Source organism: Emys orbicularis, chromosome 1 (assembly GCF_028017835.1).
Source record: "Emys orbicularis isolate rEmyOrb1 chromosome 1, rEmyOrb1.hap1, whole genome shotgun sequence".
In the NCBI taxonomy this organism is placed as follows: Eukaryota; Metazoa; Chordata; order Testudines; family Emydidae; genus Emys; species Emys orbicularis.
Genome location: NC_088683.1, coordinates 29,572,820 through 29,588,788, shown reverse-complemented (window position 1 = coordinate 29,588,788; position 15,969 = coordinate 29,572,820). Strand labels below are relative to the sequence as shown.

Sequence of the window (15,969 nt, the reverse complement as noted above, 5' to 3'; positions counted from 1 at the left end):
CACATTTTGGGTACATAGATTTTCACAAATAGACAGGAAGGAAAAAGAATACCAGATTTCTTTCTAGATAGCATAAGTGAACTATCTTATTCCTAGATGATAAGTGTATTTAACTCAGTTGTTCAGTTAACTGCCTCAGCATCCTGTTTTTCAAAAAGTCCCATAACTTAAATGTGTAAGAGATTTGATATCTCCATTTCTGAATATTCACTTAGACTTTAAATTTATCCAGTAAGAGAGTTCAGACTGCTCAAAAGTAGTAAAGGAACTTGACCTTTGAGAACAAATAGAAATACAAAAATTACACTGTATTTTTGGAGAAATGGCTAACAATCATCAGATGCCACAACAAAAAAGCATTATAAAAATTGACTAAACCTGTCATTCCATATCCAAGAGTCGTAGATCTAGGCTAATATGTCATTGTGGTTCATAATTTTTCATGCAAGCATGTACCTTAGTGGACTATAATTTTAAAGTTCCTATTTCCTAGCATGGAAAAAGTTTGATTTCTTAGCTATTATACAAACTAGTATTTATAGGTATCAAAAATTATACTAATCTATGGGATTCTAAACCTTCAGATGGCTTAAAATCTTGAGCCTAGTTCAGATACTGTGGAAGCAACCATTAAAATCAGATCATATCTGAAGTGCAGGGAAAAGAAAATTGAGTAATCAAAACACTGTTTGTTATTGAAAATTACATATCTTGCAAAATTATCATATCTGTCCCCGGAGATGACTTTTTCTATAATACCAGACATAAGTGAATGAGTTCCAGGTTTTGTAGTTTTAATTTTTTTTAACAGTATTTCATAGAAACAAAGTGATCTTGTGTCCTGGCCCCAAATTCCTTCCTGACATAGTAACTCCGTTTAATCGGAAACATTGTATTAGTCTCTGTTTCCAGATTTCTTTCCAAAATGTCATAATCTATGTGGGGACACTAGATCACATAAGTTCCTAAATATCTAGTTAAGACAAAAGTCTTCCAGAAGTCAGCTATCAGTTGATATTTTGTGACCTATGGTAACACTGCTCTACAGCCAAAATGCTTCTGAAATAAATGTAGTCAAACTTTACTAATTCTGGGTCACTGAGAACGAAAATGATGCTTAAAATTGTTGATTGGCTCTAGTTTTCAAGATATGCTATTGGGTCAGTATATACGACCCTTGACTTGGGAATGGCGGAGGATAAGTGAGTTATAAAGGGAAGGGATCTCAATTTAAACCAGAAATGACTAAAATACATCTTTGACTGGATCTATGAATAAATCTATGACTGGGTTTGGACAGTACTTGCTTTTTAGGCAAAACAATGAATGATGCAATCTGAAGCTGGTATTGCGTCATACATGATATGAATTGAATCATGTTATTCCTAGAAGTCATGGATGATGCAATCATAACGAAGCTTACATCACTCTGCTGAACAAATTGCCCTATATCAGCTCTAGAAATCATACAGTGTCGTGCTCTCTTATTTGTCAGTGTTTGATTTTGCAAAGGGGCACATTTCTGTTTAGCCAAAGTGAGCAGAGATGCCTTGTACTGGTGTGAACAGTGCAGATAACTTCTGCTATGTTTGTGGTGAAGTGACTTTTGCATCCCAAAAGCGCAGTATAACCACTATGGTTAAGAAAGCCTATCACCTTTATTTTGGCTGCAAAATTGGAGATCAGGACAAGAGGTGGGCCCCACACATATGCTGCAACACTTGTGCAACAAATCTTCGCCAGTGGTTGAACAGGAAAAGGAAATCTATGCCTTTTGCAGGGCCAATGATTTGGAGAGAGCCAACAGATCATACCAGCAATTGTTACTTCTGCATGGTGCCTCCAGTTGGGAAAAGTGTGTCAAAGAAGAAAAAGTGGACTGTGCATTATCCAAACATTCCATCAGCTATACGCCCAGTACCCCACGGAGAAGGACTGCCGGTTCCTGATGCACCAGAATCATTCTCTCTTGAGTCAGACAAGGAAGAGGAAGAGGATGAAAGTTCTGGTCCTGAACTATCAATGTCACAGGACCCACATTTTCTCCCATCCTCCTCCTCTGAACCACACCTCATAACACAAGGTGAACTGAATGACCTTGTCAGGGATTTGGAACTACCCAAGAGTAAGGCAGAGCTGTTGGGCTCCAGACTACAGCAGTGGAATCTCCTGGCAGGTGATGTTAGGGTTTCCATGTTCTGTGACCGTCAAAAGGATCTTGTCCCATTCTTCTTCATGGAAGGTGATCTTGTAGCCTGCAACAACATCGATGGTGTGATGGCAGCCCTCAACATCGTTCACGATCCAGATGAGTGGAGACTGTTCATTGATTCATCGAAGATGAGTCTTAAAGCTGTTTTACTGCATAATGGCAATGTTTTGCCATCAATTCCAGTTGGTCATGCAGTCCATATGAAGGAAACCTATGACAACATGAAACAACTTTTGAGGTTCATAAACTATGACCAACATCAGTGGCAGCTTTGTGGCGATTTGAAGGTTGTTGCTCTCTTGCTTGGTCTGCAGACTGGATACACAAAGTACTGCTGTTTTCTCTGCGAATGGGATAGTTGTGCAAGAGATTCCCACTACATCAAGAAAGATTGGCCACTCCGACAGTCATTGGAGCCTGGGAGGAAAAGTGTTCAGCATCCACCACTTGTTGAATCAAGGAAGATTTTGTTACCACCCTTACACATCAAGCCGGGTCTGATGAAGAACTTTGTCAAGGCCATTGACAAAACACAAGCAGCTTTCAAGTACCTCCGTGGAAAATTTCCAAGGTTAAGTGAAGCTAAGATAAAGGAAGGTGTCTTTGTTGGTCCTCAGATTCGTGAACTTCTTCGAGATGATGCATTTGACCATGCACTGCGTGGCAAGGAAAAGACGGCATGGAAAGCCTTCCAATTAGTGGCAATAAATTTTCTCGGAAACAACAAGGCAGACAACTACAGGTTGTTGGTGGAAAACCTCCTCAAGGCATACAAAAGCCTTGGTTGCAACATGTCACTAAAGATACATTTTTTGCACTCTCATCTAGATTTTTTTCCACCGAACTGCAGAGCAGTGAGCGACGAGCACAGCGAGCGATTTCACCAGGACATTGCAACAATGGAGAAACGCTATCAGGGCAAATGGAGCCCATCAATGCTTGCAGACTATTGCTGGACAGTGACAAGACATGCTCCATTTAATGAATACAAGAGACAAGCCAAGAAGCGCCGAGTAGACACTGAATAGGACTAAACTATGTACAGAATAGTTTTTTGCCTTTTGTTTCATAATAAATTTTATTTATATAACCCTTTTGCTGATTTTTAAAGTGTTACATAAACAGGACAGGTGAAATATTATCATGTAAAGCAACCATAAACACATGAAAAGACCTAGGTTTACAATTTATGATTAAAACTCTACTATCTACACAATATACATAGACATAAAATGTAAAAACTTAAATATCTTAGAAACAGTAGCCAATCAGTTGTTTTAATTGTCATATTTGAATTCAGCACATCAAAATACATAATAAATAGCACATTTTATCTCTGAAGCAGACGACTTCTCAAAAATTGTAGACCAGTGTAATAAATCAATAGGGTTGGTTGTCTCAGCCACACATTTAAAATGGATTAGACATTGTATTAAAACTTCTTACAGGTGTTCCTGAAAGTTTAAAGGCTGTTTCCACATCCTTAAGGCAGCTTCCATGGCCTAGTTAGTTTTGGAACTCTGATTTTGTGGAATGACATTGAGGGTGGCAAGGGCTTTGGTCCCAAATGTTTGGTTCAGTGATGATGGTGCTTACCTGGCTCCAATAGATCCAGATTTCCCAAAAGTTTTGGACCAGCTGACTGAGTGCCAGCACCCTGACAGTGTGGCTCAGTCACACCAATATCTTTGAAGTATTAGTTATAAGTAGGGCTCCGTGTTTGTCATGGGGAGGTTGTGGAAGTCACGGATTCTGTGACTTCCTGCGACCTTCCTGATTTCTGCAGCGGCCGGAGTGGCTGACCCCAGAACCGCCCAAAGCAGCTGGCCCTGGGGATCACCCAAGCAGTGGCTGGTGCAGCTGGCCGCTTGAGTAGCAGTCGGGGGCAGTGGGAGCAGCCACAGCTTGGTGGCTCCCGGCAGCAGTCCCAGGGCAGCTGGAGTGGCGCCGGGGCCCCTGGGGCTCCCCCCTCGCAGCTGGTGCCATGGGCCCCCGGGCTCACCCCCTCTCCCCAAGCTTCAATCAGGGGTATTTATAGTATAAGTCATGGACAGGTCATGGGCCATGATTTTTTGTTTCTTGCCCGTGACCTGTCCATGACTTTTACTAAAAATACCTGTGATTAAATCGTAGCCTTAGTTACAAGTAACTTTTCTTTTAGTGTGTTGGGACTGAATTGCAAGGAACAACACCTTTATAACATCTTATGTACAAGAACCTGACTGAATGGACTGCGTGGTGTGACATGGAGCCCTATAAAAATACATTTCTCTTTTGTTCTCCACTCACTCTGTGTTTGGAGATTGAGGAGAATATGTCTCTGCACAGGGAACCGAGCCTGGAGGAGGTAATTTTGCCGAGGAACCTCAAAGTTTGCTTTTGCTTATATTGATTCCTAACTTGTTTGTAAATAATTTTATTAGTTTGAGAATATGTATTCTGTCACGCTGTCTGGAGTGGCTCACAACTGTGAGTGCCTACCTTAAGGCAGACTGTCAGAAAACAAGGGCAGACATCCCTAATTAGTGGTTTATTTTATAATTAGATTTTACCGCGCCAGTAACAAATGTGAACTCCTGGATCACTATACCAGTCTTACCATGGAGTCACAGACAGTCCCCTTAGACTCTCTAGCCTATTTTGCGATAATAGTCACTTAAAGCAAAAATCACACATCAGGTTTCTCTCAATCCCAAGTCACTTACCCCAGATCAACTGGTACTCTGGATCTTACACCAAAGACAATGCTGGCAGCCAATTCTGTAATAAACTAACTAAGGGTTTATTAGCTAAGAAAAAAGAATGAGAGTTATTGAGAGATTAAAGCAGGTAAAATATGTGCACAGGTGAGTCACCGTTTGTAACTCCAAATGGTGGCAGTGATGTAATAAACTGCCAGTTCCCCAAAAGTCTTTCAAGGTACCCAGATTGTCTTTTGGATCTCCAGTTTGCATCTGGCACACTTCCCTGTAAAAGTCCAAACAGTTCAGAGATGAAGGATCTTTCTTCGAATCCATTCTTATATCTTCTTCTGTCAGAAGACCAGCTGACAGTGTCTCTACCCGCGTGGGCTTTTCCTTTGATGACAATGGGTGAGGAATGCACTTTGAATCTCTGACCTCAGTCATCACCACAGTGGCCATTTGCTTTGGAATTAGCCCCTTTTCTGATAGTTCTTCATTAGCATTCCCCAAGGCTTCTTTGATGTCTGATCAGTTATTTAGTTACAGGGATATACGTAATCTAAATGTTTGCTATTACATTATAACGGGAACAGATAAGTGAAAACAATGCATGTAACATCCCATTAGTTTTATGAAGTTTAAACACCCAAAACACTAATCGCTTTGATCTATACTAATACACAAGTGAGAATAGTCTCTGACATGACCTGGTCTGCAAGCATCACATATTCACCTTTTGCTACCTTTTCTGTTTCTGTTAATCTTCCCGTACCTTATATTAAGGGGGAGGAATATAAAAATTGGAACTTACCATGTTCCATTAGTGTGTCTCTTCTTCTCTTAACTCCATCCTCAAAACCATCTGAGACTCCTCATTAATTTTTCAGTGAAACATTACTATACTTTGCCAGTAAATCAACCTTGATCTGAAATCCCAAGGTGGGGCTGCTTTGAGGACTGAGCAGATAATTCGACTTCCATACACATTAAACACTTGAACCTCTATTAACTGTGCCAACAAATGTGCGTAGTCAGTGCCTAACTGATTTTATTGTTAATGCTTCTACTAAGAACTTCACTTGGGTCTCTAGCTCATTTCACATTGGCCAGCAAACATCTCTCAGGTGGTAATGATTTTTTCAGTCTCTAGGCTAGGATTGATTTGAACTAGCAACCTAAAGTGTAAGAGTGCAGTTATCAACCTGACGAGCCTTACTGTACTCCTAGGCCATCAGTATAGAATTGGGGCTCATTATCTTCTCTGATTAAATAACATAAGAGGCAGAAAAGCATTTCTAAAAGTATCTACTGATGGAAATTAAAGAAGTAGACAAAAAAAAAATGAAAGTATCTAATAGCGCACATAGTTCATAGAATACCATGACTAGCGTACTTGTTCCTAATATATATGTATAGTTAAGTTAGGCCTCTTACATTTTTCTATGAGGTCATGGTCATTAGTTGATGTAATATCATTAAAGGGGGGAACTTCTTTTGTGTGCAAGAAATTGATTTAATTAGATCAGGCACTGTTCCCTGAAGACTTGATTCAAAGCCCAGTGAAATCAGTGGAAAGACTCTCCTTGACTTCAGTGGGTTTTAGATCAGGTCTGTTTTAAATGTCCACTTGTCTAGAAATGTAATTAAATCTCAAAATTCCAACTGCCTGATTTGTGAAGGCATATATGAACCATGATGCTATTATTCTCCTATTTCTGAAAAACCTTAAACATTTGGAGTTTACTCTCAAGAGACTATCATCAGTTGGAATACTTTGCCTCTCTGATTTTCTAGTTTCTCCTCCAGAGATGTCTCCCATTCATTCGGTTCACAAAGGGGATAATTCCCTACACAGCAGTGGAATTCATCAGCTACGATTACCAATACATTCAAGAGACATTAAGGAATAATGATCTCTCTTATTTTCTCTCTCTCTCTCTCTCTCTCTCTCTCTCTCATGCGTTCAGCAGTTGCATCAGAAACATCATTATTTTCTGTGGAGAACTGAAAAGCACAACACAGCTTTTGTTATGATCTGAGCAGTGCTACTTATACACTGAATATTTACAAATCCTGGTGTTTGTACCACCCAAAAGTACACAATTTCATTACCCCCCCCCCCCCCCCCCCGTGATGGGGTGCCCCTTCTGGCCGCTCTTGGGATTAGCTCACGAGATCGACGCCCCTTCCCGGGGTCACACACTGTCACTCTGTCTTTCTCTCTGGTCTGTAGCCCCTCTCTCACTCCAGGAACTGCAGTATCCTTTTTGTGACTCGGCCCTCTGGCCAGGTCACTCAGCATTACCCCCTTCCAGAGTATAGGCTTTCAGAGTCTCTGTCACTCCTGCAGTGACCCAGGCAGTTCACTCTCCTGCTGGTGCCACTTTCCCAGTGGCAGGAAGGGGAATCCGGGCCAACTCTCTACTCCAGGGTTCCAGCCCGGGAACCCTACAACATGCCGCCAAGGTCTGTTCAGTTGCCAACCTTGCTGCTTATACCCTGGGCTGCTTCCTATCCCCCAGGAAGTCAGCCTCTCTACTGCCTCCTCCCAGGGAGCAAATGTGGGCTACTTGTCTCTGTAGCCCCCAAACACACCCCCTTCTCCCAGGAAGTGACTGCAGACTACCTTCCTGCTCTCAGCTCCCTGGCTTTATGGAAGCCCCATCTGTACCCACACAGATGAGCTTCCTCTAATTAGGGCTTTCCTCTCAGACTTCAGCCTAATAGGTTATTTGGCCATCTGGCCTCCATTAACCCCTTCTGGGCGAGCGTGGGGTGAACACCCCAATCATACCTCCTAATTCTGTATGAATGTTTATTTATAACTCACTTGCCTATTGCTTTCTAAATAACCTTTTTTTGTGCTATGAAGCATTGAAATACATCCCACTAATCACAGCAAAGGAGACACCAATATTTAAAATGCCTTTTTCCTAGTACTGGTGTTACCTGGTGCTTCAGAACTGCAAATTAGCACCCCAGTGCTTCAAACATGAACAGGAATAACTTTGCATATGTGGGTGGTGTCATTGACTACTCTCATGAGTAAAGTTACCCCTGTGCAAGTCTGCAGGATTGGGGCCTAGGGCAACAGAAAAAGGTGCTGTGAAAAATGCACCCAGAGAAACAGAGCATTTGGAATTCTATTACAGCAGTAGTTTTGGGGGTGATGTAGTGGTAAAATAAATAACTTTTGATACGAAACTGGCAGTATTCTAATAATGTGATCCTTTACTAAAGGCGAACAGTCCTGAATTGAATGAGACTCTGGCAGTTTATCTGTCCATGAGACACACCTGTTGGTGCCTCATAAGGTCCAAAATACTGTGTACCACATATCTTATTTAGGGAGAAAAATGATTTTGAGTCATATAATCACAGTAGGACCCATTTATACCACTTTAGTAGTGTAAAAAGAAACGTTAAAATGGGCACCCATTTGTGTTCCTTGGTATGTTTGATGACTATTAGGGAAGGTGTAAGATATTTCAGACATTTTTCATTTTGTCCTGTTTAATTACAAAGATTTGCTGTGTAACTTAAAGGTGCGAAAACTGAGTCTTAAATATTTTCAGCTTCTAAAACTTCAGTGAGGAAAATTGTATCTTTTGCCAAGAGAATGATTGCACAGGGAATAATGTTTCATACTTCTCATATTTTGCATGCAACAGATGGAGTGTGCATAAGAAAAGAAATGATTTAGTAAGTTGTGTGTTAGAGATGTACGTAATCTTGGCTGTCAGGTCAACAGATTTAATTCTTCTCAGAAATGCAAACCCTTTTAGGAATAGGAAGTGGTATTGCTCTTTCCCCCCTTTTCCACTATCCTGCATATGTCTCTTGAGATCTATCTTTCTTTATTTCATCTAACTAGTAGTTTAAACCTAGATTTATGGAGAATTGGTATGAATCCTTTGATTGTAATCCAGTTCTGTAGTTGTTAGGAAGCAAGTTAATATTTATCCAGATCTTCAGTTTCTAGCCTTCAAGCTATACAGTTAGGTCTGTTAGTTAAATGGTCAAGCTAGTTCTTTGGCTTTGTTTGTAAGATGATTTCTCCATTGGTGTTTGGTCTTGCAGTGGATTTGTGTGTGTGTGTTGACCAAATGTTTATGATGAAATGAATAATATAGGTGACTGCTATAGACAAAGCCTTTGGACGGACTGTGCATAGACATGTGCAGGATCAGGGCTTCCCATCTTAAGAAGTCTAAGGTATCTGCTACCTTTGAATATGACGTGGATAGCAAAGTTTCAGTATTTCCTTTGAGTAAATATGCTCTAGGTTTTCTCTTGAAGAAATCTGCTCTGATCCAGATTTGGAGTGCAATTTCCTGATTTATAGTTTAGGACATCTTTAAAAGGTGTTTGGTATTAAAGGAATAAACAGGTAAGTAGAAGTATCTGCTTATTTTTCTGAATGTACTACTTCTTTTTTTTTTTTTTTTTTTTTTTTTTGAAAGGTGGCTATCATCCAGTGAAAATTGGAGATCTTTTCAATGGCCGGTATCATGTAATTAGGAAGCTAGGATGGGGACACTTCTCTACAGTTTGGCTATGCTGGGATATGCAGTAAGAGATCTACATATATATATTTGTCTTTAAACTTCTTTTTTCCATTTCTAATCAAGTAAATGCTGATTTGTTATATGTGCAGTAACTTTTGTTTTAGATACAGGCTGAAGCTATCCACGTGTTTTGTTGTGTCTTTGTTGTTGTTTGGTAAACAACTGTATATAGAGATGTCCACAGTGTTTTTCTCCTTTTGGATAAGGATCTATTTTATAAAACTTGTCAGAAGTTGAAGTCTACGTTTTATTTTGCTTAACAAATTATCAGTGCTTATTGAATTCACATGTTTTCTTGATCTGGAGAGCAAGCTAATGTTTTTATTCCTCCTGTATCCTTAATAGTAAACCGATTAAATGGTAAAATAGAATTGAAATTCCTCTTTTAAAGCCATTACCATTTAAAATATTAATAATTCTGTGATTTCAATATTGTAGAAACAATGCATAAAATACAGTTCTAAAGGTATTGTTATTCTCTGTCAGAGTGCACTAAATTATGTTAAATATTTTAACTACTATATTATTGAGAATTTAGGCATTTTCCCCTTAATTTTAAGGTAAAATTACCAAAATTTTCCAGATATAATCCTCTGAAGTATGCTTCATAACATCTTTCAGCTCTGGTCATTTGTTGAATAAGTTTTTATTATTTTCAAGGGGGAAGAGGTTTGTTGCAATGAAAGTTGTAAAAAGTGCCCAGCATTATACAGAGACAGCCTTGGATGAAATTAAGTTGCTCAGATGTGTGAGTATTATACTGAGTCCTCAGTACTAATAATGGTAAATTATGTATAGGTACAATGGAAGTAAATGCTTTCGAACATCATTATTTTCCTTAAATCTGTTTTCTAAATTATGACATTACTTTGTTGTCATTATTTGTAAGGCTCTATAATCTTGTTTAAATTGGTAGAAAAAATGTATTACCCTTCTAAAAAGATGAATTGTTTCGAGTATCTTCTTTCTTTGCTTAGGTTCGTGAAAGTGATCCTAACGATCCAAACAAAGACATGGTTGTACAGTTAATTGATGACTTCAAAATTTCAGGGATGAATGGAATACGTATCCTTTTTTGGCTATTCTTCCTACATTAAGATTAAAATGAAGGGGATAAATGAATATTTAGTTTTTATACATTCATGTCTTAGTGTATGCAGAGTGAAGTCATTTTTCAAAATAAGCTTTCTTTAATTTTTTTTAAAAGTAAAATTTAAGACCATCACAGTGACATTTAGTCATGCACTGTATTACAATGTGTAATTTGCTTTCCCTAGTTTCCCTATAGCTTAATAGTTCTAAATGTAATGAAGAATAAAAGATAAATAAACATTTTAAATTTGTTCCTTGATGAACAGGCTTGCCCACTAGACCATCAGAAGACAGGACTATTTTTAAAAAATTGAAATTTTATTTACAGTGAACAATGTTTGTGGTTCTTCTAACCTTTCCAAATAACATAGTTAAGAAACATGTTGTGCATTAGTTAGTGTACTGTGCTTCATTATTATTATTATAGATACTGCAGTACATTCAATTAGTGTAGATAGAAAAAGATTTTTTTCTAAAAACTAACAAGCAATTTATGTTGAAACATTATGAGATTAGATTCCAATGTGTGTTACTGTTGTAATATATAGAGAGAAACTTAAAAAAGAAGGGGTAATCACTCGTTTTAGATAAGGAAGAATCATCAACTAATCAGTTATTTTGTTTCTATCCTTTAAATTGTTTATTAATATAAAATGTGGATATGTAATTGTCTGGAGTGTTCTTTAATTCCTGTAACTGTCTATAGGAGGGATTCTGAGTGACAAATAAAAAATACTTGGTAACTGAATCTTTATGATGCTTTCTAGAATTATAATCTGTAACGATTCTGATGAAAAGCCATATAGTAAAATATAGTAAGGATAGGAAATAATAAATGTGGAAGACTGGATAGATTAGAGGATTGGTAATAGGGTCTGGAGCCTTTTACCTCTAAATCATTGGTTGAAATCCAGCCCAGAGTGGTAGTGAGTTTATGTTCCTCCTGTCTGATGGAGGCCAGTGGGGAGATCCCGAGTTGGCTCCTGAAGAAGGTGGTATGTGTCTCCTACTGAGAGGTGTAAGTACATGGAGTTTCTCCTGTTGCTTCATTGGTCAACAATGTATAGAAAGGATGTAGAGAAACTAGAGAGGATTCAGAGGCAAGTGACAAAGATGATCAAAGGGATGGAATGCAAGCGATATGAGCAAAGGCTCAAGGAACTGAGTGTGTTTAGTTTGGAAAAGAGGAGATTAAGGGGGGACATGATAGCGGTCTTCAAATATTTGAAAGGCTGCCATAAAAAAGTTCGAGAAAAGTTCTCTTGTCATGGAGGACATGACAAGAGGCAGTGGGTTCAAACTACAACATAGCAGATTTAGATTAAATTTCAGGAAAAACTTCCTAACTATAAGAACCCTGGAGCAGATTGCCTAGGGAGGTTGTGGAAGCTCCTTCACTGGAGGTTTTCAAGAGGAGGCTAGATAGCCATCTGTCTTGGATGGTTTAGACACAACAAATCCTGCATCTTGGCAGGGGGTTAGAACAGATTACCCTTGTGGTCCCTTCTAACCCTATGAATCTATGATTCTAAATCATTTAAAATACACTAGAAATAAGGGATACTTTTAGAAATTTTATTTTTACTGTTCTACAGTGAAAATGAAAACAAAAAAGAATTTCCTTCATTTTCTTTTTTTAAATATAGCTACTAGTTAATCTTTTACTGGTAGAACATACCATTTCCAATGGAATGGTGGTATTATAGTTACTTTAAAGGTAATTGACAAAAATTGCATCATTAAGATATTGATTATCTGGTTCATCATCTAGGGCCTGATTTTGCAAATATTTATGTACATGTTAACTTTAAGCATCTGAGTAGTCCCATTGAAATCAGACTACTCGTGCTTAACATTGAGCATAAAAGTTGTGTTTACAAGACTGAGGCTTGCATTATATTTTTATCAGTTAAAGAATCAGTTTGAAAGCACTTAGAGGATAATAGGGTGATAAGTAGTAGCCAAAAAATGGTTACCTACCTTTTGTAACTGTTGTTATAGAATATCAGGGTTGGAAGGGATCTCAGGAGGTCATCTAGTCCAACCCCCTGCTCAAAGCAGGACCAATCCCCAACTATATTTTTTGCCCCAGATTCCTAAATGGCCCCCTCAAGGATTGAACTCATAACCCTGGGTTTAGCAGGCCAATGCTCAAACCACTGAGCGATGTGTTGCTCATGTCCATTCCATGCTAGATGCGTGCGCACCCACGTGCGCGGTCATCGGAGATTTTAGCCTTAGCAGTATCCGTAGGGTCAGCTGTAGCGCCCTCTGGAGTGCTGCACTCATGTGGCGGTGTATCAGGCACTGCCAGCCCTATGCCCTCTCAGTTCCTTCTTACTACCCGGTGTGGTTAGTCGGAGCGCCTTTCCTTGCTTATCAAGGGCTAGCGGTTTTTCTTGTCTTATTGACTTCAAGTCTTAGGGCCTTTGTAAATAGTTCGTTTATGGTAATTAGTTATGTAGTTGTTAAGTATAGTTGATAGTTAGAAGTTAGCAGGCCAATGCTCAAACCACTGAGTGATGTGTTGCTCATGTCCATTCCATGCTAGATGCGTGCGCACCCACGTGCGCGGTCATCGGAGATTTTAGCCTTAGCAGTATCCGTAGGGTCAGCTGTAGCGCCCTCTGGAGTGCTGCACTCATGTGGCGGTGTATCAGGCACTGCCAGCCCTATGCCCTCTCAGTTCCTTCTTACTACCCGGTGTGGTTAGTCGGAGCGCCTTTCCTTGCTTATCAAGGGCTAGCGGTTTTTCTTGTCTTATTGACTTCAAGTCTTAGGGCCTTTGTAAATAGTTCGTTTATAGTAATTAGTTATGTAGTTGTTAAGTATAGTTGATAGTTAGAAGTTAGTGGGGACTTTACCCCAGGCGGGGCATGCCCCGGTCTCCCGGGTTTAAGCCCTGCGTGGACTGCATCAGGTCTATTCCTGTGAGTGCTTGTGGGAATTGCACGTCATGGATTGGTGCCGGATCTGTAAGAACTTCCGTCCCAGAACCCAGAGGGAGCGTGACATTCATATGACGGCTCTCCTGAAGGAGCACACCCTTCGCCCGGCTTCTGAGCCATCCTGCCAGGTTACACCGAGCGCCTTGGCCTCTGGACGCACCGTGCCGCTGGCACTGGGTTGTACCCAGCACCACTCCCCATCACCGGTGTTTAAGAAGAAAACGAAAAAGCACAACTCCCCGGCACCGAGGAAGAAGGCCCGGGGTCATCTAGTAAGGGAACTGGGCCAGGCCACTCCTGAGCCACATGTTCATGCCTCTCCGGTTGGAGCCACTAGCCTCTTAAAAGATCCGCCTTCGACTCTCGGGAGTGGTATGGGATTCAAACCCCTGCCAGAACCGTCGTCCTCTCAGCCTCCCCTGACGCTGAGAGAGCACAGGTCTCCGCCCATGCTGCTGACGACACAGGTGCCACAGGACTCACCTAAGGCTCCCCAAGAGGGTAAGCCAGCCTCTAAGACCCCTCAAGGGGCAGTGGGCCGCCGCCGATTGCCTGAAACAAGGCAGCGATCCTCTCTGCCACATCCTGGATCCCAGGAGTCACAGTCCAGGTCTGGAACTTGTCTTTGGTCATCGAGACCAAGATCGAGATCTCAACGCGACTCGCATACTACTGTTGACGCAAATCCTCCTTCGGTTGTCCTCTCAGTGCTGGTCCCAATCACCTGTGCCACGGGAGTGCTTCCCATCTTGGCTCAGGTCTCCCCAGAGAGGTTGGGGCAGAGGAAACTCTTGGATAGGTACCTGTTCCAGGAAGGCTGCCGATTACACCTGTGCCCTCGTCGAGTGTGCTGTCACAATCACCGGCAGAGGCACCTTTGCCAGCTCATAGCAATAGTGGATGCAGGCTGTGATCCAGGACGAGATTTTCTGGGCAGACACAGGGCGACCTTTCATCCTGTCTGCGACAGCAACAAACAACTGCATTGACTTATGGAATGGCTTTGTTCTATCTGTGTAGAAGGCCAGCACCCATCTGACGTCCAGGGAGTGCAGCCTGCGTTCCTCATCTGTTTCATGACGCTTGGGACAGAAAACTGGGAAGTATATGCCCTGACCAGTATGAAACTGGGAAACTACTTTGGGCAGAAACGCCGGGTGCAGGCTCAGCTGGACCTTGTCCTTGTAGAAGGCTGTATAGGGTGGCTCCGAGGTGAGCGCTCTCATCTCAGACATCCTGCAGGTTGAGGCTATGGAGACCAAGAAGTAAACTTTCCAGGAGAGAAGCAGGAGAGAACAGGAAGCCAAGGGTTCGAAGGGAGGACCCATGAGCCTGGACAGCACAAGATTCAGGTCCCAAGGGACCTGTACCCTTGCTAAGTGGTATCCTAGAGGATCATAGAGTGATAAGTAGTAGCCAACATGGATTTGTCAACAACAAATCATGCTAAACCAACCTAATTCCCTTCTTTGACAGGGTTTCTGGCCTAGTGGATGGGGGGAAATAATCAACACAATAAATCTTGATTTTAGCAAGACTTTTGACAGTCCCACATGACATTCTCATAAGCAAACTAGGCAAATGTGGTCTAGCTGCAATTACTAGAAGAAGGGTGCACAATTACTGTAGTTGAAAAACCATATTCCAAGAGTAGTTATTGATGGTTTGCAGTCAAACTGGGAGGACATATCTAGTGGGGTCCTGGATCCAGTACTATTCAAATATAATAACTTGGATGATGTAGTGGAGAGTTCACTTATAACATTTGCAAATGATGCCAAGCTGGGAGGACTTTAGAGGACAAGAATAGAATTGAAAATGACCTTGATAAATTGGAGAATTGTCTGAAATCAATTAGATAAAATTCAATAATGACAAGAGCAAAGACTACACATAGAAAGGAAAATCAAATGCACAACTAGAAAATGGGGAATAACTGGCTAGATGGTAGTACTGCAGAATAGGATCTGGGGGTTTCACAAACTGAATATGAGCCAGCAATATGACACCGTTGCAAAAGACTGATAAAATTCTGGGGTATATTAACAAGAATGTCATATGTCAGACATAGGAGGTAATTGTGCATAGTAGAGTAGAACTGGTGAGGCCTCGTCTGGAGAATTGTGCCCAGTTTTGAGGACCACACTTTAAGAAAGATGTGGACAAACTGGAGAGAGTCCAGAGTGGAGCAATAAAAATAATAAAAGGTTTGGAAAACTTAATCTATGATGAAATGTTAAAAATGGTCATGTTTAGTCTTAAGAAAAGAAGTCTGAGCAGGAACCTGATAAGTCTTCAAATATGTTAAGGGCTGTTATAAAGAGGATGGTGATCAGTTGTTCCCCATGCCCATGAGGATAGGACAAGAAGTAATGGACTTAAACAGCTGCAAGGAAGATTTAGGTTAGATATTAGGAAAACTTTCTTTCTATAAGGATAGTTAAGTACTGGAATAGTTACCGAGG

General features: G+C 40.6%; 1 protein-coding gene across 1 annotated transcript in view; it reads left to right on the top strand.

Moving 5' to 3' along the window:
• Nucleotides 1-15,969, top strand: part of SRPK2 (SRSF protein kinase 2) — a 197,105-nt gene that overhangs the window by 102,550 nt on the left and 78,586 nt on the right. The window contains exons 5-7 of the mRNA XM_065423748.1: nucleotides 9,360-9,468; nucleotides 10,125-10,212; nucleotides 10,442-10,529. Coding sequence (XP_065279820.1) covers nucleotides 9,360-9,468; nucleotides 10,125-10,212; nucleotides 10,442-10,529 — 285 coding nt within the window. The remainder of the gene's footprint in view (nucleotides 1-9,359; nucleotides 9,469-10,124; nucleotides 10,213-10,441; nucleotides 10,530-15,969) is intronic.